Genomic DNA, 18756 nt, shown 5'->3' with positions numbered 1-18756 from the left:
CGGGTCCAGATCCAGTTATCCCAAGGCGACTCTAGTGGATGCATTAGTGGCGCCTTGGTCGTTCCACCTAGCATATGTGTTTCCACCGTTTCCTCTCCTCCCCAGGCTCATAGCCAGGATCAAACAGGAGAAGGCCTCGGTGATTCTGATAGCTCCTGCGTGGCCACGCAGGACTTGGTATGCAGACCTGGTGAATATGTCATCGGCTCCACCATGGAAGCTACCTTTGAGACAGGACCTTCTAGTACAAGGTCCATTCGAACATCCCAATCTAGTTTCTCTGCAGCTGACTGCTTGGAAATTGAACGCTTGATTTTATCCAAGCGTGGGTTTTCAAATTCTGTGATTGATACTCTGGTCCAAGCCAGAAAACCTGTGACTAGAAGGATTTACCATAAAATATGGAAAAAATATATCTGTTGGTGTGAATCCAAAGGATTCTCCTGGAGTAAGATTAAAATTCCAAAGATTCTCTCCTTTCTCCAAGAAGGTTTGGATAAAGGATTGTCAGCTAGTTCTCTAAAAGGACAGATTTCTGCATTATCCGTCTTGTTGCACAAACGACTGGCAGCTTTGCCAGATGTACAAGCTTTTGTTCAGGCTTTGGTTAGAATCAAGCCGGTTTACAGACCCATGACTCCTCCTTGGAGTTTAAATTTAGTTCTTTCAGTTCTTCAAGGGGTTCCGTTTGAACCTTTACATTCCATAGATATTAAGTTACTATCTTGGAAAGTTCTGTTTTTGGTTGCTATTTCTTCTGCTAGAAGAGTTTCTGAATTATCTGCTTTGCAGTGTGATCCACCCTATCTGGTGTTCCATTCAGATAAGGTTGTTTTGCGTACTAAGCCTGGTTTTCTTCCAAAAGTTGTTTCCAACGAGAACATCAACCAGGAAATAGTTGTTCCTTCTTTGTGTCCGAATCCAGTTTCAAAGAAGGAACGTTTATTACACAATTTAGATGTTGTTCGTGCTTTAAAGTTCTATTTAGAAGCAACCTCATCCTTGTTTGTCGTTTACTCTGGTAAGAGGAGAGGTCAAAAAGCTACTGCTACCTCTCTCTCTTTCTGGCTGAAAAGCATTATCCGCTTGGCTTATGAGACTGCCGGACGGCAGCCTCCTGACCGTATCACAGCTCACTCTACTAGGGCTGTGGCTTCCACATGGGCCTATAAGAACAAGGCTTCTGTTGACCAGATATGTAAGGCAGCGACTTGGTCTTCTCTGCACACTTTTGCCAAATTCTACAAATTTGATATTTTTGCTTCTTCGGAGGCTGTTTTTGGGAGAGAGGTTTTGCAAGCCGTGGTGCCTTCTGTTTAGGTAACCTGATTTGCTCCCTCCCTTCATCCGTGTCCTAAAGCTTTGGTATTGGTTCCCACAAGTAATGGATGACGCCGTGGACCGGACACACCAATGTTGGAGAAAACCGAATTTATGCTTACCTGATAAATTACTTTCTCCAACGGTGTGTCCGGTCCACGGCCCGCCCTGGTTTTTTTAATCGGGTTGAAAAAAAAATTTCTTTATACACTACAGTCACCACGGCACCTTTATAGTTTCTCCTTTTTCTCCTAACCGTCGGTCGAATGACTGGGGGGCGGAGCCAGAGGGGGAGCTATATGGACAGCTCTTGCTGTGTGCTCTCCTTGCCTTTCCCTGTGGGGGAGAACATTTCCCACAAGTAATGGATGACGCCGTGGACCGGACACACCGTTGGAGAAAGTAATTTATCAGGTAAGCATAAATTCTGTTATTAAACTTGGAATTTGGGTCTATGTAGCAGGGTTAGACTTGTGAAGCCTGCCATGTACACTGTTTCAGGACTGAAAAATCCACAATTTTCACAACAGCACTATTTGGCTAAAATGCAAGTCAATAAATAGTCATGTGATCAGGGGGCTGTCAGAAGATGCTTAGATACAAGGTAATCAGAGAGTTAAAAAGTATATTAATATAACGATATTAATATACTTTTTAACTCTCTGATTACCTTGTATCTAAGCATCTTCTGACAGCCCTCTGATCACATGACTTTATTTATTGACTTGCGATATTAATATACTTTTTAACTCTCTGATTACCTTGTATATAAGCATCTTCTGACAGCCCCCTGATCACATGACTTTATTTATTGACTTGCATTTTAGCCAAATAGTGCTGTTGTGCTAACTCTTAAATAACTCCCCGGGCGTGAGTACAATGTTATTTATATGACCCATATGAACTAGCATTATCCTGTTGTGAAAAGCAAATAAAAAAAAAAATATGATAAGAGTCTTAGAAACAGGCAGAAATTTAGAGGATTAAAGTATATTAATGTACCAATGTTGGTTGTGCAAACCTGGGGAATGGGTAGTAAAGGCATTATCTATCTTTTTAAACACTAACAATTTTGGTGTAGTCTGTCCGTTTAAGCATGTTATTTCACAATCTCAACCAGTTTATTGTCCCTTTTTTTTTTTTAAGAGACCTTAAAGGGACAATTACCATTTTTCTTTCATGATTCAGATTATACTTTTTTTTTTTTTTTAAATTTAAACAACTTTCCAATTTATTTCTATCAACGTTTGCTTCATTCTCTTAGTACCTTTTATTGAAGAAGCAGCAATGCACTCCTGGGAGCTAGCTGAACACATTTGTAAGCAAATTAAAATGGGCACCAATCGGCAGCTAACTCAAAGCTCCTGAGCCCATCTAGATATGCTTTTCAACAAAGGATAACAAGAGAATTAAGCAAGTTAGATAACAGAAGTAAATTGGAAAGTTGTTTAACATTTTATTCTCTCGCTCTTTCTCGCTCGCTCTTTCTCTCTCTCACTCTTTCTCTCGCTCTTTTTCTCGCGCGCTTTTTCTCTCTCGCTCTTTCTCGCTCTCTCCTTTTTTCTCTCTCTTGCGCTCTCTCTCCTTTTCGCTCTCTCTTGCGCTCTCTCTCCTTTTCGCTCTCTCTCGCGCTCTCTCTCCTTTTCGCTCTCTCTCGCGCTCTCTCTCCTTTTCGCTCTCTCTCGCGCTCTCTCTCCTTTTCGCTCTCCTCTCTCTCCTTTTCGCTCTCTTCTCTCTCTCTTGCGCTCTCTTCTCTCTCCTTTCGCTCTCTTCTCTCTCCTTTCGCTCTCTTCTCTCTCCTTTCGCTCTCTTCTCTCTCCTTTCGCTCTCTCTCCTTTCGCGCTCTCTCCTTTCGCTCTCTCTCCTTTCGCTCTCTTCTCTCTCTCCTTTCTCTCTCCTTTCGCTCTCTTCTCTCTCTCCTTTCTCTCTCTTCTCTCTCTTCTCTCTCCTTTCGCTCTCTTCGCTCTCTTCTCTCTCCTTTCGCTCTCTTCTCTCTCTTCTCTCTCCTTTCGCTCTCTTCTCTCTCCTTTCGCTCTCTCGCTCTCTTTCCTCGTGAAAAAAATATAGATTAAAATCTTCACTTAATGTGTCACATTTTAAATGGTTCAGATTGGCTATTTTTTACTGTGTGATCAAGTTTTGTTTTTATTTTATTTCAAATGTCTTATTGGTTGTTTTTTTTTTAGCTAACCTTGTTCTACATCAGACTGTGGAGAGGATCCATGTTGGTAAAAAATATGGGGACATCCCTAGGGGTATTTTTGTTGTCAGAGGAGAGAATGTTGTCCTACTTGGTGAAATTGTAAGTATTTTTTTATCCTTTTTTTTTTTTTTTTTTTTTTTTTATTCCACTAAATTTAGTATGTCCATTTAATTTAGTATGCTAACTATTTTTGTTAAATGTGCCTTCTAGTCTAAATCAGGAATCTAATAGTCTTTGTCAAGACTAAAACGATGTGTCAGTAACTTAAGCTCTTAATTTTTCTTACATTATAGCTATGCTGACTGGTTACTGCACAAATACAGTGAGAGTTAATTGCAGCATTTATAATCTATAACCAGAGACCCATAATTAGTGAATTTAAAGGGCCATAATAGTCAAAAAATTACATGCTCTACTTTTTCATTTTAAGACTATTGACCCTGAACTAATATTATTATTATTAGTTATTTGTAGAGCGCCAACAGATTCCGCAGCGCTATAAACAAAGGCGGAGTACAACAAAACAATTATAGGGATCAAATGGGTAGAGGTCCCTGCCAAGAGTTGCACTGTTGTAGTCCGCTCTTAAGAAGGTGATCTACAAACAGCTGGACTCAGGCTTACATGCTAAGGGGTAAATAAAGAGAGAAGCGCTCAACCTGGGAACGAAAAATAGCATAATAACTTGTTCTGAGGCTAGTTACCACCCTAGAAGCAGCCTCTTTTTGCTCAATATGTGCCTTTCACAGAGAAGAACTTTCCTTACATGCTAAGGGGGGTTCAGGGGATAGCAATGGAGGAGAGGAACTGGTATAAAGAAAGGTTAGCGTAGATTGTATGCATCCCTGAACAGTAGAGTCTTTAGGAAGCACTTGAAGCTTTTAAAACTAGAAGAGTCTTGTGGAGCGAGGCAGAGAGTTCCACAAGATGGGAGCCAGTCTGGAGAAGTCCTGTAAACAGGAGTGTGATGAGGTGAGGAGAGTAGGAGGTCATGAGCAGAGCAAGGGGACGGGAGGGAGAGTATCTGGAAACAAGGTCTGAGATATAGGGGGGAGCAGTGCAGTTGAGGGCTTTGTATGTTAGAATGAGAATTTTGTGTTTGATCCTAGAGGCAAGAGGAAGCCAGTGAAGGGATTGGCAGAGAGGTGCACCAGATGAAGAGCGACGTGTAAGGAAGATGAGCCTGGCAGAGGCATTCATTATGGATTGTAAAGGAGCTAGGCGGCAGGTGGGGAGACCAGAGAGGACAGAGTTGCAGTAATCGGGGCGGGAAAGAATGAGAGTGGATTCAAATCTTAGTTGTGTCTTGTGTAAGGAAGTGTCTAATTTTAGAGATGGTTTTTAATGTGGAAGCGGCAGGCTTTAGCCAATGACTGAATGTGAGGAGTGAAAGAAAGATCTGAGTCAAATGTGACCCCGAGACATCGGGCATGCGGGGTAGGGGGTAATGATGGAGTTGACAGTTATAGAGAGATTGGGGGTGGAGAGTTTAGAAGAAGGGGGGGGAAATAAGGAGCTCAGTTTTGGAGAGATTTAGCTTGAGGTAGTGAGAGGACATCCAGTTAGAGATGTGAGAAAGACAGTTAGTGACACAGGTTAGTTAGTGACACCACAAAGGGGTTAAACACACAGTAGAATTACCGCTTGGGACCTGCAGAGTTCCAATAACTTTTTTATTTATAGTTTTTATATGGGAAAAATCTTATAATTGCAATATTATTTCCTTTTAGATAATGCAGTGCTATCCATTCAGCAGGGTAGATAGTGACCTAAGAATCCAAGTAGGGATTATAAATTCTATTGTAATTGGGAAGTTTTTGTTTTCTTAATATTCTGATTACTATAATATGTTTTATGGTAAGTTTATACTGTGGAATTGTAAGGGTTACAAGGATTGTGGATAACGCATCAAATTTATTTTACCGTTTAGCATCATTATAATATATGGTTCTTTTTTTTTTTATATATATACAGGCAAGTACTATGTTAATTTTATCTCACAATGTAAGAACACCATATTAAATGATAGTCTGTTGTGCTTATTGGCATACGAGTACAGGATGACGTGTCAACAAATGCACACACTTTTTTGTCTATAAATTAGTATTGAAAATTACACAACCTGGCGGTTACTGCTTTACCGTGGCTGCATTTGCTTAGCGCTTTAACATCCATGCATATTTTTTACTTTCCTCAAAAAGCTTGCCTTAAGGGGGTAATACAATTATTGTATCTAAAATTCTTGCTACTAAAAATCTGTCCACAAATTTGCCATAGGACACCTTTCTACCAAAGCTAAGTGTGCTTATTGTAAATGCCTTCTTCTGGTCATTTGTGACTCATGCTTTTTATTTTTTTATTGCATCGATCTAATGTTTCTATACTATTGCACCTTCTGTCTCCTCCTTACAGATAGATGCAGATGGTGTACCTCCAACAATGAAAAAGTTAATTACTACTGTCATTGCGAAGGCCTTGGCTGCACTAGCGCCTTCAAATAAGCAACAAAGGTCAGTTCAAATTTTACCTTCCAAGTCCTGACCTACAAAATACTGAAGTATCTTCGAGCGATGAGAATTCCTCTAACAGTGAGACTTTTTTTATTTAAAATTTGAAAATATTCATTCTCTTTTGAAAGAAGCCTTAGTCACTTTAGGGATCGAAGAAGCTAAACCTTCTGATGGTAAACCCTGTAATCGTTTAAATTCTGTATATAAAAATGTTGTCAATCTCCCTGAGATTTTTCCTATACCTGATGCTGTCTGATATAATTGCAGTGGAATGGTCTAAACCCGGTGTCTCTCTTAATAGCTCTACAAGGTTTAAAAAAAAATGATATCCTTTACCTGCTGCTATTATGGGAAACGGTTCCCAAAGTTGATGGGGCCTTTTTCACTATAGCTAAACGCACTACTATTCCTCTATAAGACAGTACTTCTTTTAAAGACTCTTTAGATAGAAAACTTGAATCATATTTAAGAATGGCATTTCTACATACTGGCTATATACTTAGACCAGCTATATGTAGCCACATACACTTCTACTTTCTGGATAACCAGTCTTGCACAGCAGTTGTCTACTGACCCTGAATATTCTAATCTGTTGAATTTACTTCAAAATGCAAACAATTTTCATAATATTAAATACTGCATTGCAAATAAAATGAACATCAAAAGCATGTCTCTAGCTATTTCTACCAGAAGAGCCATATGGCTTAAATCCTAGAATGCTGACAATGGTGTCCAAGGAAAGAAATTGTTTAATCTTATCTGGATTCTATTATTTCTACTATTACTGGAGATAAAGGGAGCTTTTCTTCCGCAAGACAAAAAATCAAAAAGTAAATTTAAAGCTCCTAATTGTTTTTTGTTCCTTTCGTCAGAACAGAAAACTGACTCCTCCCTTAAATCCTCTGGCTCAGTCCGGAGACCCACTTCAAATTGGAACAAATCCAAACAGAATAATACATATAGCCTCATGAAGGTATAGCCCCCAACTAACCGAAATGAAAATTCTGGACCGAAACCGATACAGAAAATTCAGGATGCCCCTGGCCGAAAACCGAAACGAAACCGAAATTATTTTTTTCTTTTTTTTTTTAACTACAGTGTGTGTAGCTGAGAGAGCTTGTAGGCGGGAAAGCTCCAACAAATGAGCGTGGTCACGTACCGTAGGGCATGATCTGCAGTGAAACTGGTCGAGCTCTACAAGGGAGAGCGTAGTTATAGCCAGACAACAATATGTGGTGGAAATGTGTTTTGTTTTTGGGTGTAGTTATCCATGCGATAGTTGTGGCTGCACCTGACTGTCTCTCATCGTATCTCCACCTAGTTCCTGGTTTGGGTCTCACACTGACCCGTCAGATTATATGTCCGGAGCCCCAAATGGAGTCTACCTGTCACCTATCACCAGGACCACCGGACTTAGCTACGACCTTACGTGCAAGGGGGTTATACAAAGTTACTATGCTTGTTTGTTTACACTGTCTGGTGGGTGCTAATTTGTACCAACTGTGTGCGTGCTTGGGGCTTATGCATATATAGTGTGCATGCATATTTGCCTCAGGCGATTAGAATGTCTATGCACAAGAGGCTGATGTATGAGCACTGTATATAAGGCTTATACATATTCACTGTGTGTGCTTAGGGCTGTGTCTGATAATATCAAGTGTTTATAAAAAATGTTACTTATCCTCCTTTGAAAACTGTATTCAGAACTTTGGTTTTTTTCTTCTAAACAAAAAAAAAAAGGGGCACTGCTGGTTTCAAATATCATCATGTCATTGTACTTATGTGTGTGCTCTGTGTACCATGCCAGTGCTGTGCTGCTCACCTTATGCCAAGGATAGACATTTAACTCAATAGAACAGGGGAGGGCTGTACATTTTAGCCATTTTGGTCCTCTTTGGGCCGAAATTGGAATTGCACATTTTCGGCGGCCCAAATTTTGGTGCATCGCTAGTACTTTATTTAGTTCTGTGTAACAGAATCAGATTTAACCATTTTTATTTTTTTTTACCAATTGTCAAAATAAAGTATAGTCCTAGAAAACTATTATATGCAAAACAGTAAGTCAAGTAATGAACTCAGACAGCAGCTCTAAGCTGGCATCAAATTTGAAATATGTTACACAATAATTTTACCGAAAATAAAAGGCCAAAAAAACGAAAACCGAAATAACCAAAAATGACATTTGCGGCCGAAATTTCGGTGCATCCCTACCCCCAACCCAGTATTACTGGTGGGGGGCATATTAAACCTTTTTCACAATGCTTGGTTACAATCTGTCCAAAATCGCTGGATTCAAAACATTATTTCTCCTGTTAAGTGTAGTCAGTCCACGGGTCATCCATTACTTATGGGATTATATCTCCTCCCTAACAGGAAGTGCAAGAGGATCACCCAAGCAGAGCTGCTATATAGCTCCTCCCCTCTACGTCATACCCAGTCATTCTCTTGCACCTAACTAATAGATAGGATGTGTGAGAGGACTGTGGTGTGTTAAACTTAGTTTTTATTTCTTCAATCAAAAGTTTATTTTAAACGGCACCGGAGTGTGTTGTTTCTTCTCAGGCAGCATTAGAAGAAGAATCTACCGGAGTTTGTCTATGATCTTAGCGGTCGTAACTAAGATCCACTTGCTGTTCTCGGCCATTCTGAGGAGTGAGGTAACTTCAGAACAGGGGATAGCAGGCAGGGCCCACCTGCAAGGAGGTATGTGCAGTAAATTATTTTCTAAGGAATGGAATTGACTGAGAAAATACTGCTAATACCGATGTAATGTAAGTGCAGCCTTAAATGCAGTAGTAGCGACTGGTATCAGGCTGATATGTATGTATGTATACTCTGAGGTATTTCTGGGGAATGGAATTTCACTAAGAAAATACTGTCTATATTAAAGTAATATTTGAGCCTGCACTGCAGTGAAAGCGACTAGCAGTGGGCTTATTAATAACACTTCATAATTTTCATTTTTAAAAAGTTTACTGGCATGTTAATCGTTTTTTCTGAGGTACTTGGTGATAAAACTTTATGGGCATGATTTTTACCACATGGCTGTCGTTTGTTTCTGAATAAAAACAGTTTACTGAGCTTCCCCACTGTTGTAATATGAGTGGGAGGGGCCTATTTTAGCGCTTTATTGCGCAGTAAAAATTTAGTCACAGTCTTCCTATTTCTTCCTCCGTGATCCAGGACGTCTCTACAGAGCCCAGGGGTCTCCAAAACTAGTTTTGAGGGAGGTAATCACTCACAGCAGACCTGTGACAGTGTGTTTTGACTGTGATAAAAACGTTAATTATTAATTTGTTATCCGTTTTTGGGTATTAAGGGGTTAATCATCCATTTGCTGGTGGGTGCAATCCTTTGCTATCTTAATACATTTAAAAATTGGTTGCTATAACTATTTTGGTTCATTGTTATTTCAACTGTGACAGCTTTTTGTGCTTCTTAAAGGCACAGTAGCGTTTTTTATATTGCTTGTAAATTTATTTAGAAAAGTATTTCCAAGCTTGCTAGTCTCATTGCTAGTCTGTTTAAACATGTCTGACACAGATGAATCTCTTTGTTCACTATGTTTAAAGGCCAATGTGGAGCCCAATAGAAATTTATGTACTAATTGCATTGATGCTACTTTAAATAAAAGTCAATCTTTACATGTAAAGAAATTATCACCAGACAACGAGGGGGAAGTTATGCCGACTAACTCTCCTCACGTGTCAGTACCTTAACCTCCCGCTCAGGAGGTGCGTGATATTGTGGCGCCAAGTACATCAGGGCGGCCCATACAAATCACTTTGCAAGACATGGCTAATGTTATGACTGAAGTACTATCTAAATTGCCAGAATTTAGGGGTAAACGCGATCACTCTGGGGTAAGAACAGAGTGCGCTGATAATAATAGAGCCATGTCTGATACTGCGTCACAATTTGCAGAACCTGAGGACGGAGAGCTTCATTCTGTGGGTGACGGATCTGATCCAAGTAAACTGGACTCAGACATTTCAAATTTTAAATTTAAGCTTGAAAACCTCCGTGTATTACTAGGGGAGGTATTAGCGGCTCTGAATGATTGTAACACGGTTGCAATTCCAGAGAAAGTATGTAGGCTGGATAAATATTTTGCGGTACCGGCGTGTACTGACGTTTCTTTCATGTAATTAGCAAGAGTCCATGAGCTAGTGACGTATGGGATATACATTCCTACCAGGAGGGGCAACGTTTCCCAAACTTCAAAATGCCTATAAATACACCCCTCACCACACCCACAATTCAGTTTTACAAACTTTGCCTCCTATGGAGGTGGTGAAGTAAGTTTGTGCTAGATTTTACGTTGATATGCGCTCCGCAGCAAGTTGAAGCCCGGTTTTCCTCTCAGCGTGCAGTGAATGTCAGAGGGATGTGAGGAGAGTATTGCCTATTTGAATGCAGTGATCTCCTTCTACGGGGTCTATTTCATAGGTTCTCTGTTATCGGTCGTAGAGATTCATCTCTTACCTCCCTTTTCAGATCGACGATATACTCTTATTTATATACCATTACCTCTGCTGATTTTCGTTTCAGTACTGGTTTGGCTTTCTACAAACATGTAGATGAGTGTCCTGGGGTAAGTAAATCTTATTTTCTGTGACACTCTAAGCTATGGTTGGGCACTTTATTTATAAAGTTCTAAATATATGTATTCAAACATTTATTTGCCTTGACTCAGGATGTTCAACATTCCTTATTTTCAGACAGTCAGTTTCATATTTGGTATAATGCATTTGAATCAATCTTTTTTCTTACCTTAAAATTTGACTCTTTTTTTCCCTGTGGGCTGTTAGGCTCGCGGGGGCTGAAAATGCTTCATTTTATTGCGTCATTCTTGGCGCGGACTTTTTTGGCGCAAAAAATCTTTTCTGTTTCCGGCGTCATACGTGTCGCCGGAAGTTGCGTCATTTTTGACGTCCTTTTGCGCCAAAAATGTCGGCGTTCCGGATGTGGCGTCATTTTTGGCGCCAAAAAGCATTTAGGCGCCAAATAATGTGGGCGTCTTATTTGGCGCTAAAAAATATGGGCGTCTCTTTTTTCTCCACATTATTTCAGTCTAATTTTTTCTTTGCTTCTGGTTACTAGAAGCTTGTTTATTGGCATTTTTTCCCATTCCTGAAACTGTCATTTAAGGAATTTGTTCAATTTTGCTTTATATGTTGTTTTTTCTCTTACATATTGCAAGATGTCTCACGTTGCGTCAGAAGATACTTCAGGAAAATCGCTGTCTAGTGCTGGAACTACCAAAGCTAAGTGTATCTGCTGTAAACTTTTGGTAGCTATTCCTCCGGCTGTTGTTTGTATTAATTGTCATGACAAACTTGTTAAAGCAGATAATATTTCCTTTAGTAATGTACCATTGCCTGTTGCAGTTCCTTCAACATCTAAGGTGCAGAATGTTCCTGATAACATAAGAGATTTTGTTTCTGAATCCATCAAGAAGGCTATGTCTGTTATTTCTCCTTCTAGTAAACATAAAAAATATTTTAAAACTTCTCTCTCTACAAATGAATTTTTAAATGAACATCATCATTCTGATTCTGATGACTCTTCTGGTTCAGAGGATTCTGTCTCAGAGATTGTTGCTGATAAATCTTCATATTTATTTAAAATGGAATTTATTCGTTCTTTACTTAAAGAAGTACTAATTGCTTTAGAAGTAGAGGATTCTGGTCCTCTTGATACTAATTCTAAACGTTTAGATAAGGTATTTAAATCTCCTGTGGTTATTCCAGAAGTTTTTCCTGTTCCTAATGCTATTTCTGAAGTAATTTCCAGAGAATGGGATAAATTGGGTAATTCATTTACTCCTTCTAAACGTTTTAAGCAATTATATCCTGTGCCGTCTGACAGATTAGAATTTTGGGACAAAATCCCTAAAGTTGATGGGGCTATTTCTACCCTTGCTAAACGTACTACTATTCCTACGTCAGATGGTACTTCGTTTAAGGATCCTTTAGATAGGAAAATTGAATCCTTTCTAAGAAAAGCTTATCTGTGTTCAGGTAATCTTCTTAGACCTGCTATATCATTGGCTGATGTTGCTGCAGCTTCAACTTTTTGGTTGGAGACTTTAGCGCAACAAGTAACAGATCATGATTCTCATAATATTATTATTCTTCAGCATGCTAATAATTTTATCTGTGATGCCATTTTTGATATTATCAGAGTTGATGTCAGGTTTATGTCTCTAGCTATTTTAGCTAGAAGAGCTTTATGGCTTAAAACTTGGAATGCTGATATGGCTTCTAAATCAACTCTACTTTCCATTTCTTTCCAGGGTAACAAATTATTTGGTTCTCAGTTGGATTCTATTATCTCAACTGTTACTGGTGGGAAAGGAACTTTTTTACCACAGGATAAAAAATCTAAGGGTAAAAACAGGGCTAATAATCGTTTTCGTTCCTTTCGTTTCAACAAAGAACAAAAGCCTGATCCTTCATCCTCAGGAGCAGTTTCAGTTTGGAAACCATCTCCAGTCTGGAATAAATCCAAGCCTTCTAGAAAGGCAAAGCCTGCTTCTAAGTCCACATGAAGGTGCGGCCCTCATTCCAGCTCAGCTGGTAGGGGGCAGGTTACGTTTTTTTCAAAGAAATTTGGATCAATTCTGTTCACAATCTTTGGATTCAGAACATTGTTTCAGAAGGGTACAGAATTGGTTTCAAGATGAGACCTCCTGCAAAGAGATTTTTTCTTTCCCGTGTCCCAGTAAATCCAGTAAAAGCTCAAGCATTTCTGAATTGTGTTTCAGATCTAGAGTTGGCTGGAGTAATTATGCCAGTTCCAGTTTTATTCAAATCTCTTCATTGTACCAAAGAAGGAGAATTCCTTCAGACCAGTTCTGGATCTAAAAATATTGAATCGTTATGTAAGGATACCAACGTTCAAAATGGTAACTGTAAGGACTATCTTGCCTTTTGTTCAGCAAGGGCATTATATGTCCACAATAGATTTACAGGATGCTTATCTGCATATTCCGATTCATCCAGATCATTATCAGTTCCTGAGATTCTCTTTTCTGGACAAGCATTATCAGTTTGTGGCTCTGCCGTTTGGCCTAGCTACAGCTCCAAGAATTTTTACAAAGGTTCTCGGTGCCCTTCTGTCTGTAATCAGAGAACAGGGTATTGTGGTATTTCCTTATTTGGACGATATCTTGGTTCTTGCTCAGTCTTTACATTTAGCAGAATCTCATACGAATCAACTTGTGTTGTTTCTTCAAGATCATGGTTGGAGGATCAATTCACCAAAAAGTTCATTGATTCCTCAGACAAGGGTAACCTTTCTGGGTTTCCAGATAGATTCAGTGTCCATGACTCTGTCTTTAACAGACAAGAGACGTCTAAAATTGATTTCAGCTTGTCGAAACCTTCAGTCACAATCATTCCCTTCGGTAGCCTTATGCATGGAAATTCTAGGTCTTATGACTGCTGCATCGGACGCGATCCCCTTTGCTCGTTTTCACATGCGACCTCTTCAGCTCTGTATGCTGAATCAATGGTGCAAGGATTACACAAAGATATCTCAATTAATATCTTTAAAACCGATTGTACGACACTCTCTAACGTGGTGGACAGATCACCATCGTTTAATTCAGGGGGCTTCTTTTGTGCTTCCGACCTGGACTGTAATTTCAACAGATGCAAGTCTCACAGGTTGGGGAGCTGTGTGGGGATCTCTGACGGCACAAGGAGTTTGGGAATCTCAGGAGGTGAGATTACCGATCAATATTTTGGAACTCCGTGCAATTTTCAGAGCTCTTCAGTCTTGGCCTCTTCTGAAGAGAGAATCGTTCATTTGTTTTCAGACAGACAATGTCACAACTGTGGCATACATCAATCATCAAGGAGGGACTCACAGTCCTCTGGCTATGAAAGAAGTATCTCGAATTCTGGTTTGGGCGGAATCCAGCTCCTGTCTAATCTCTGCGGTTCATATCCCAGGTATAGACAATTGGGAAGCGGATTATCTCAGTCGCCAAACGTTGCATCCGGGCGAATGGTCTCTTCACCCAGAGGTATTTCTTCAGATTGTTCAAATGTGGGAGCTTCCAGAAATAGATCTGATGGCGTCTCATCTAAACAAGAAACTTCCCAGGTATCTGTCCAGATCCCGGGATCCTCAGGCGGAAGCAGTGGATGCATTATCACTTCCTTGGAAGTATCATCCTGCTTATATCTTTCCGCCTCTAGTTCTTCTTCCAAGAGTAATCTCCAAGATTCTGAAGGAATGCTCGTTTGTTCTGCTGATAGCTCCGGCATGGCCTCACAGGTTTTGGTATGCGGATCTTGTCCGGATGGCCTCTTGCCATCCGTGGACTCTTCCGCTACGACCAGACCTTCTGTCGCAAGGTCCTTTTTTTCCATCAGGATCTCAAATCCTTAAATTTAAAGGTATGGAGATTGAACGCTTGATTCTTGGTCAAAGAGGTTTCTCTGACTCTGTGATTAATACTATGTTACAGGCTCGTAAATCTGTATCCAGAGAGATATATTATAGAGTCTGGAAGACTTATATTTCTTGGTGTCTTTCTCATCATTTTTCTTGACATTCTTTTAGAATTCCGAGAATTTTACAGTTTCTTCAGGATGGTTTAGATAAAGGTTTATCCGCAAGTTCTTTGAAAGGACAAATCTCTGCTCTTTCTGTTCTTTTTCACAGAAAGATTGCTAATCTTCCTGATATTCTTTGTTTTGTACAAGCTTTGGTTCGTATAAAACCTGTCATTAAGTCAATTTCTCCTCCTTGGAGTTTGAATTTGGTTCTGGGAGCTCTTCAAGCTCCTCCGTTTGAACCTATGCATTCATTGGACATTAAATTACTTTCTTGGAAAGTTTTGTTCCTTTTGGCAATCTCTTCTGCCAGAAGAGTTTCTGAATTATCTGCTCTTTCTTGTGAGTCTCCTTTTCTGATTTTTCATCAGGATAAGGCAGTGTTGCGAACTTCTTTTGAATTTTTACCTAAAGTTGTGAATTTCAACAACATTAGTAGAGAAATTGTGGTTCCTTCTTTATGTCCTAATCCTAAGAATTCTAAGGAGAAATCGTTACATTCTTTGGATGTTGTTAGAGCTTTGAAATATTATGTTGAAGCTACTAAGTCTTTCCGAAAGACTTCTAGTTTATTTGTTATCTTTTCCGGTTCTAGAAAAGGCCAGAAAGTTTCTGCCATTTCTTTGGCATCTTGGTTGAAATCTTTAATTCATCTTGCCTATGTTGAGTCGGGTAAAACTCCGCCTCAAAGGATTACAGCTCATTCTACTAGGTCAGTTTCTACTTCCTGGGCGTTTAGGAATGAAGCTTCGATTGATCAGATTTGCAAAGCAGCAACTTGGTCCTCTTTGCATACTTTTACTAAATTCTACCATTTTGATGTATTTTCTTCTTCTGAAGCAGTTTTTGGTAGAAAAGTACTTCAGGCAGCGGTTTCAGTTTGAATCTTCTGCTTATGTTTTTCATTAAACTTTATTTTGGGTGTGGATTATTTTCAGCAGGAATTGGCTGTCTTTATTTTATCCCTCCCTCTCTAGTGACTCTTGCGTGGAAAGATCCACATCTTGGGTAATCATTATCCCATACGTCACTAGCTCATGGACTCTTGCTAATTACATGAAAGAAAACATAATTTATGTAAGAACTTACCTGATAAATTCATTTCTTTCATATTAGCAAGAGTCCATGAGGCCCGCCCTTTTTTTGTGGTGGTTATGATTTTTGTATAAAGCACAATTATTCCAATTCCTTATTTTATATGCTTTCGCACTTTTTTATCACCCCACTTCTTGGCTATTCGTTAAACTGAATTGTGGGTGTGGTGAGGGGTGTATTTATAGGCATTTTGAGGTTTGGGAAACTTTGCCCCTCCTGGTAGGAATGTATATCCCATACGTCACTAGCTCATGGACTCTTGCTAATATGAAAGAAATGAATTTATCAGGTAAGTTCTTACATAAATTATGTTTTTTCCTATACCTAAAAGGCTTACAGAAATTGTTAACAAGGAGTGGGATAGACCCGGTGTGCCTTTTTCACCCCCTCCTATATTTAGAAAAATGTTTCCAATAGACGCCACCACACGGGACTTATGGCAGACGATCCCTAAGGTGGAGGGAGCAGTTTCTACTCTGGCTAAGCGCACCACTATCCCGGTGGAGGATAGCTGTGCTTTTTCAGATCCAATGGATAAAAAGTTAGAGGGTTACCTTAAGAAAATGTTTGTTCAGCAAGGTTTTATATTACAACCCCTTGCATGCATTGCGCCTGTCACGGCCGCGGCGGCATTCTGGTTTGAGTCTCTGGAAGAGACCCTTAGCACAGCTCCATTGGATGAGATTATAAACAAGCTTAAAGTCCTTAAGCTAGTTAATTCATTTATTTCTGATGCCGTAGTACACTTAACCAAACTTACGGCTAAGAACTCCGGATTCGCCATTCAAGCACGTAGAGCGCTGTGGCTTAAATCCTGGTCAGCTGACGTGACTTCTAAATCTAAATTGCTTAATATTCCTTTCAAAGGGCAGACATTATTCGGGCCCGGTTTGAAAGAAATTATCACTGACATTACTGGAGGTAAGGGCCATGCCCTGCCTCAAGACAGGGCCAAACCAAGGGCTAAACAGTCTAATTTTCGTGCCTTTCGTAACTTCAAGGCAGGAGCAGCATCAACTTCCTCCGCTCCAAGACAGGAAGGAACTGTTGCTCGCTACAGACAGGGCTGGAAACCTAACCAGTCCTGGAACAAGGGCAAGCAGGCCAGAAAACCTGCTGCTGCCCCTAAGACAGCATGAAGTGAGGGCCCCCGATCCGGAAACGGATCTAGTGGGGGGGCAGACTTTCTCTCTTCGCCCAGGCTTGGGCAAGAGATGTCAAGGATCCCTGGGCGTTGGACATCATATCTCAGGGATATCTTCTGGACTTCAAAGCTTCTCCTCCACAAGGGAGATTTCATCTTTCAAGGTTGTCAGCAAACCAGATAAAGAAAGAAGCGTTTCTACGCTGTGTACAAGACCTCTTACTAATGGGAGTGATCCACCCAGTTCCGCGGTCGGAACACGGACAAGGGTTTTATTCAAATCTGTTTGTGGTTCCCAAAAAAGAGGGAACCTTCAGACCAATCTTGGACTTAAAGATCCTAAACAAATTCCTAAGAGTTCCATCGTTCAAAATGGAAACTATTCGAACTATCCTACCCATGATCCAAGAGGGTCAGTACATGACCACAGTGGATTTAAAGGATGCCTACCTTCACATACCGATTCACAAGGATCATTACCGGTATCTAAGGTTTGCCTTCCTAGACAGGCATTTCCAGTTTGTAGCTCTTCCCTTCGGGTTAGCTACGGCTCCAAGAATCTTTACAAAGGTTCTGGGCTCTCTTCTGGCGGTACTAAGACCGCGAGGCATAGCGGTAGCTCCGTACCTGGACGACATTCTGATACAAGCGTCAAGTTTCCAAACTGCCAAGTCTCATACAGAGTTAGTTCTGGCATTTCTAAGGTCACATGGGTGGAAGGTGAACGTAGAAAATAGTTCTCTATTGCCACTCACAAGAGTTCCCTTCTTAGGGACTCTTATAGATTCTGTAGAAATGAAAATTTACCTGACGGAGGACAGGTTATCAAAACGTCTAAATGCTTGCCGTGTCCTTCATTCCATTCAACACCCGTCAGTGGCTCAGTGCATGGAGGTAATCGGCTTAATGGTAGCGGCAATGGACATAGTACCTTTTGCGCACCTGCATCTCAGACCGCTGCAATTGTGCATGCTAAGTCAGTGGAATGGGGATTACTCAGATTTGTCCCCTCTGCTAAATCTGGATCAAGAGACCAGAGATTCTCTTCTATGGTGGCTTTCTCGGCCACATCTGTCCAAGGGGATGCCCTTCCGCAGGCCAGATTGGACGATCGTAACAACAGACGCCAGCCTTCTAGGTTGGGGCGCAGTCTGGAATTCCCTGAAGGCTCAGGGATCATGGACTCAGGAGAGACTCCTTCCAATAAACATTCTGGAATTAAGAGCAGTTCTCAATGCTCTCCTGGCTTGGCCTCAGATAGCAACTCTGAGGTTCATCAGGTTTCAGTCGGACAACATCACGACTGTGGCTTACATCAACCATCAAGGAGGAACAAGGAGTTCCCTAGCGATGATGGAAGTCTCAAAGATAATTCTCTGGGCAGAGTCTCACTCTTGCCACCTGTCAGCGATCCACATCCCTGGCGTGGAGAACTGGGAGGCGGATTTTCTAAGTCGCCAGACTTTTCATCCGGGGGAGTGGGAACTTCATCCGGAGGTGTTTGCCCAACTGCTTCATCATTGGGGCAAACCAGATCTGGATCTCATGGCGTCTCGCCAGAACGCCAAGCTTCCTTGTTACGGATCCAGGTCCAGGGACCCGGGAGCGGTACTGATAGATGCTCTGACAGCACCTTGGGTCTTCAACATGGCTTATGTGTTTCCACCCTTCCCGATGCTTCCTCGATTGATTGCCAGGATCAAACAGGAGAGAGCATCAATGATTCTAATAGCGCCTGCGTGGCCACGCAGGACCGGGTATGCAGATCTAGTGGACATGTCGTCCTGTCCACCATGGTCTCTGCCTCTGAGACAGGACCTTCTGATTCAGGGTCCTTTCAAACATCCAAATCTAATTTCTCTGAGGCTGACTGCATGGAGATTGAACGCTTGATTCTATCAAAGCGGGGATTCT

The 18756-nt window shown here is 40.8% G+C and overlaps 1 protein-coding gene across 1 annotated transcript in view; it reads left to right on the top strand.

Moving 5' to 3' along the window:
• LSM1 (LSM1 homolog, mRNA degradation associated) overlaps positions 1-18756 on the top strand; it is a 126237-nt gene that overhangs the window by 76287 nt on the left and 31194 nt on the right. The window contains exon 3 of the mRNA XM_053718038.1: positions 3507-3622. Within this exon, the coding sequence (XP_053574013.1) occupies positions 3507-3622 (116 nt within the window). The remainder of the gene's footprint in view (positions 1-3506; positions 3623-18756) is intronic.

Source organism: Bombina bombina, chromosome 6 (assembly GCF_027579735.1).
Source record: "Bombina bombina isolate aBomBom1 chromosome 6, aBomBom1.pri, whole genome shotgun sequence".
Lineage (NCBI taxonomy): Eukaryota > Metazoa > Chordata > Amphibia > Anura > Bombinatoridae > Bombina > Bombina bombina.
The sequence above is the reverse complement of the archived record's forward strand: the minus strand, read 5'-3'. Positions and strand labels throughout refer to the sequence as shown.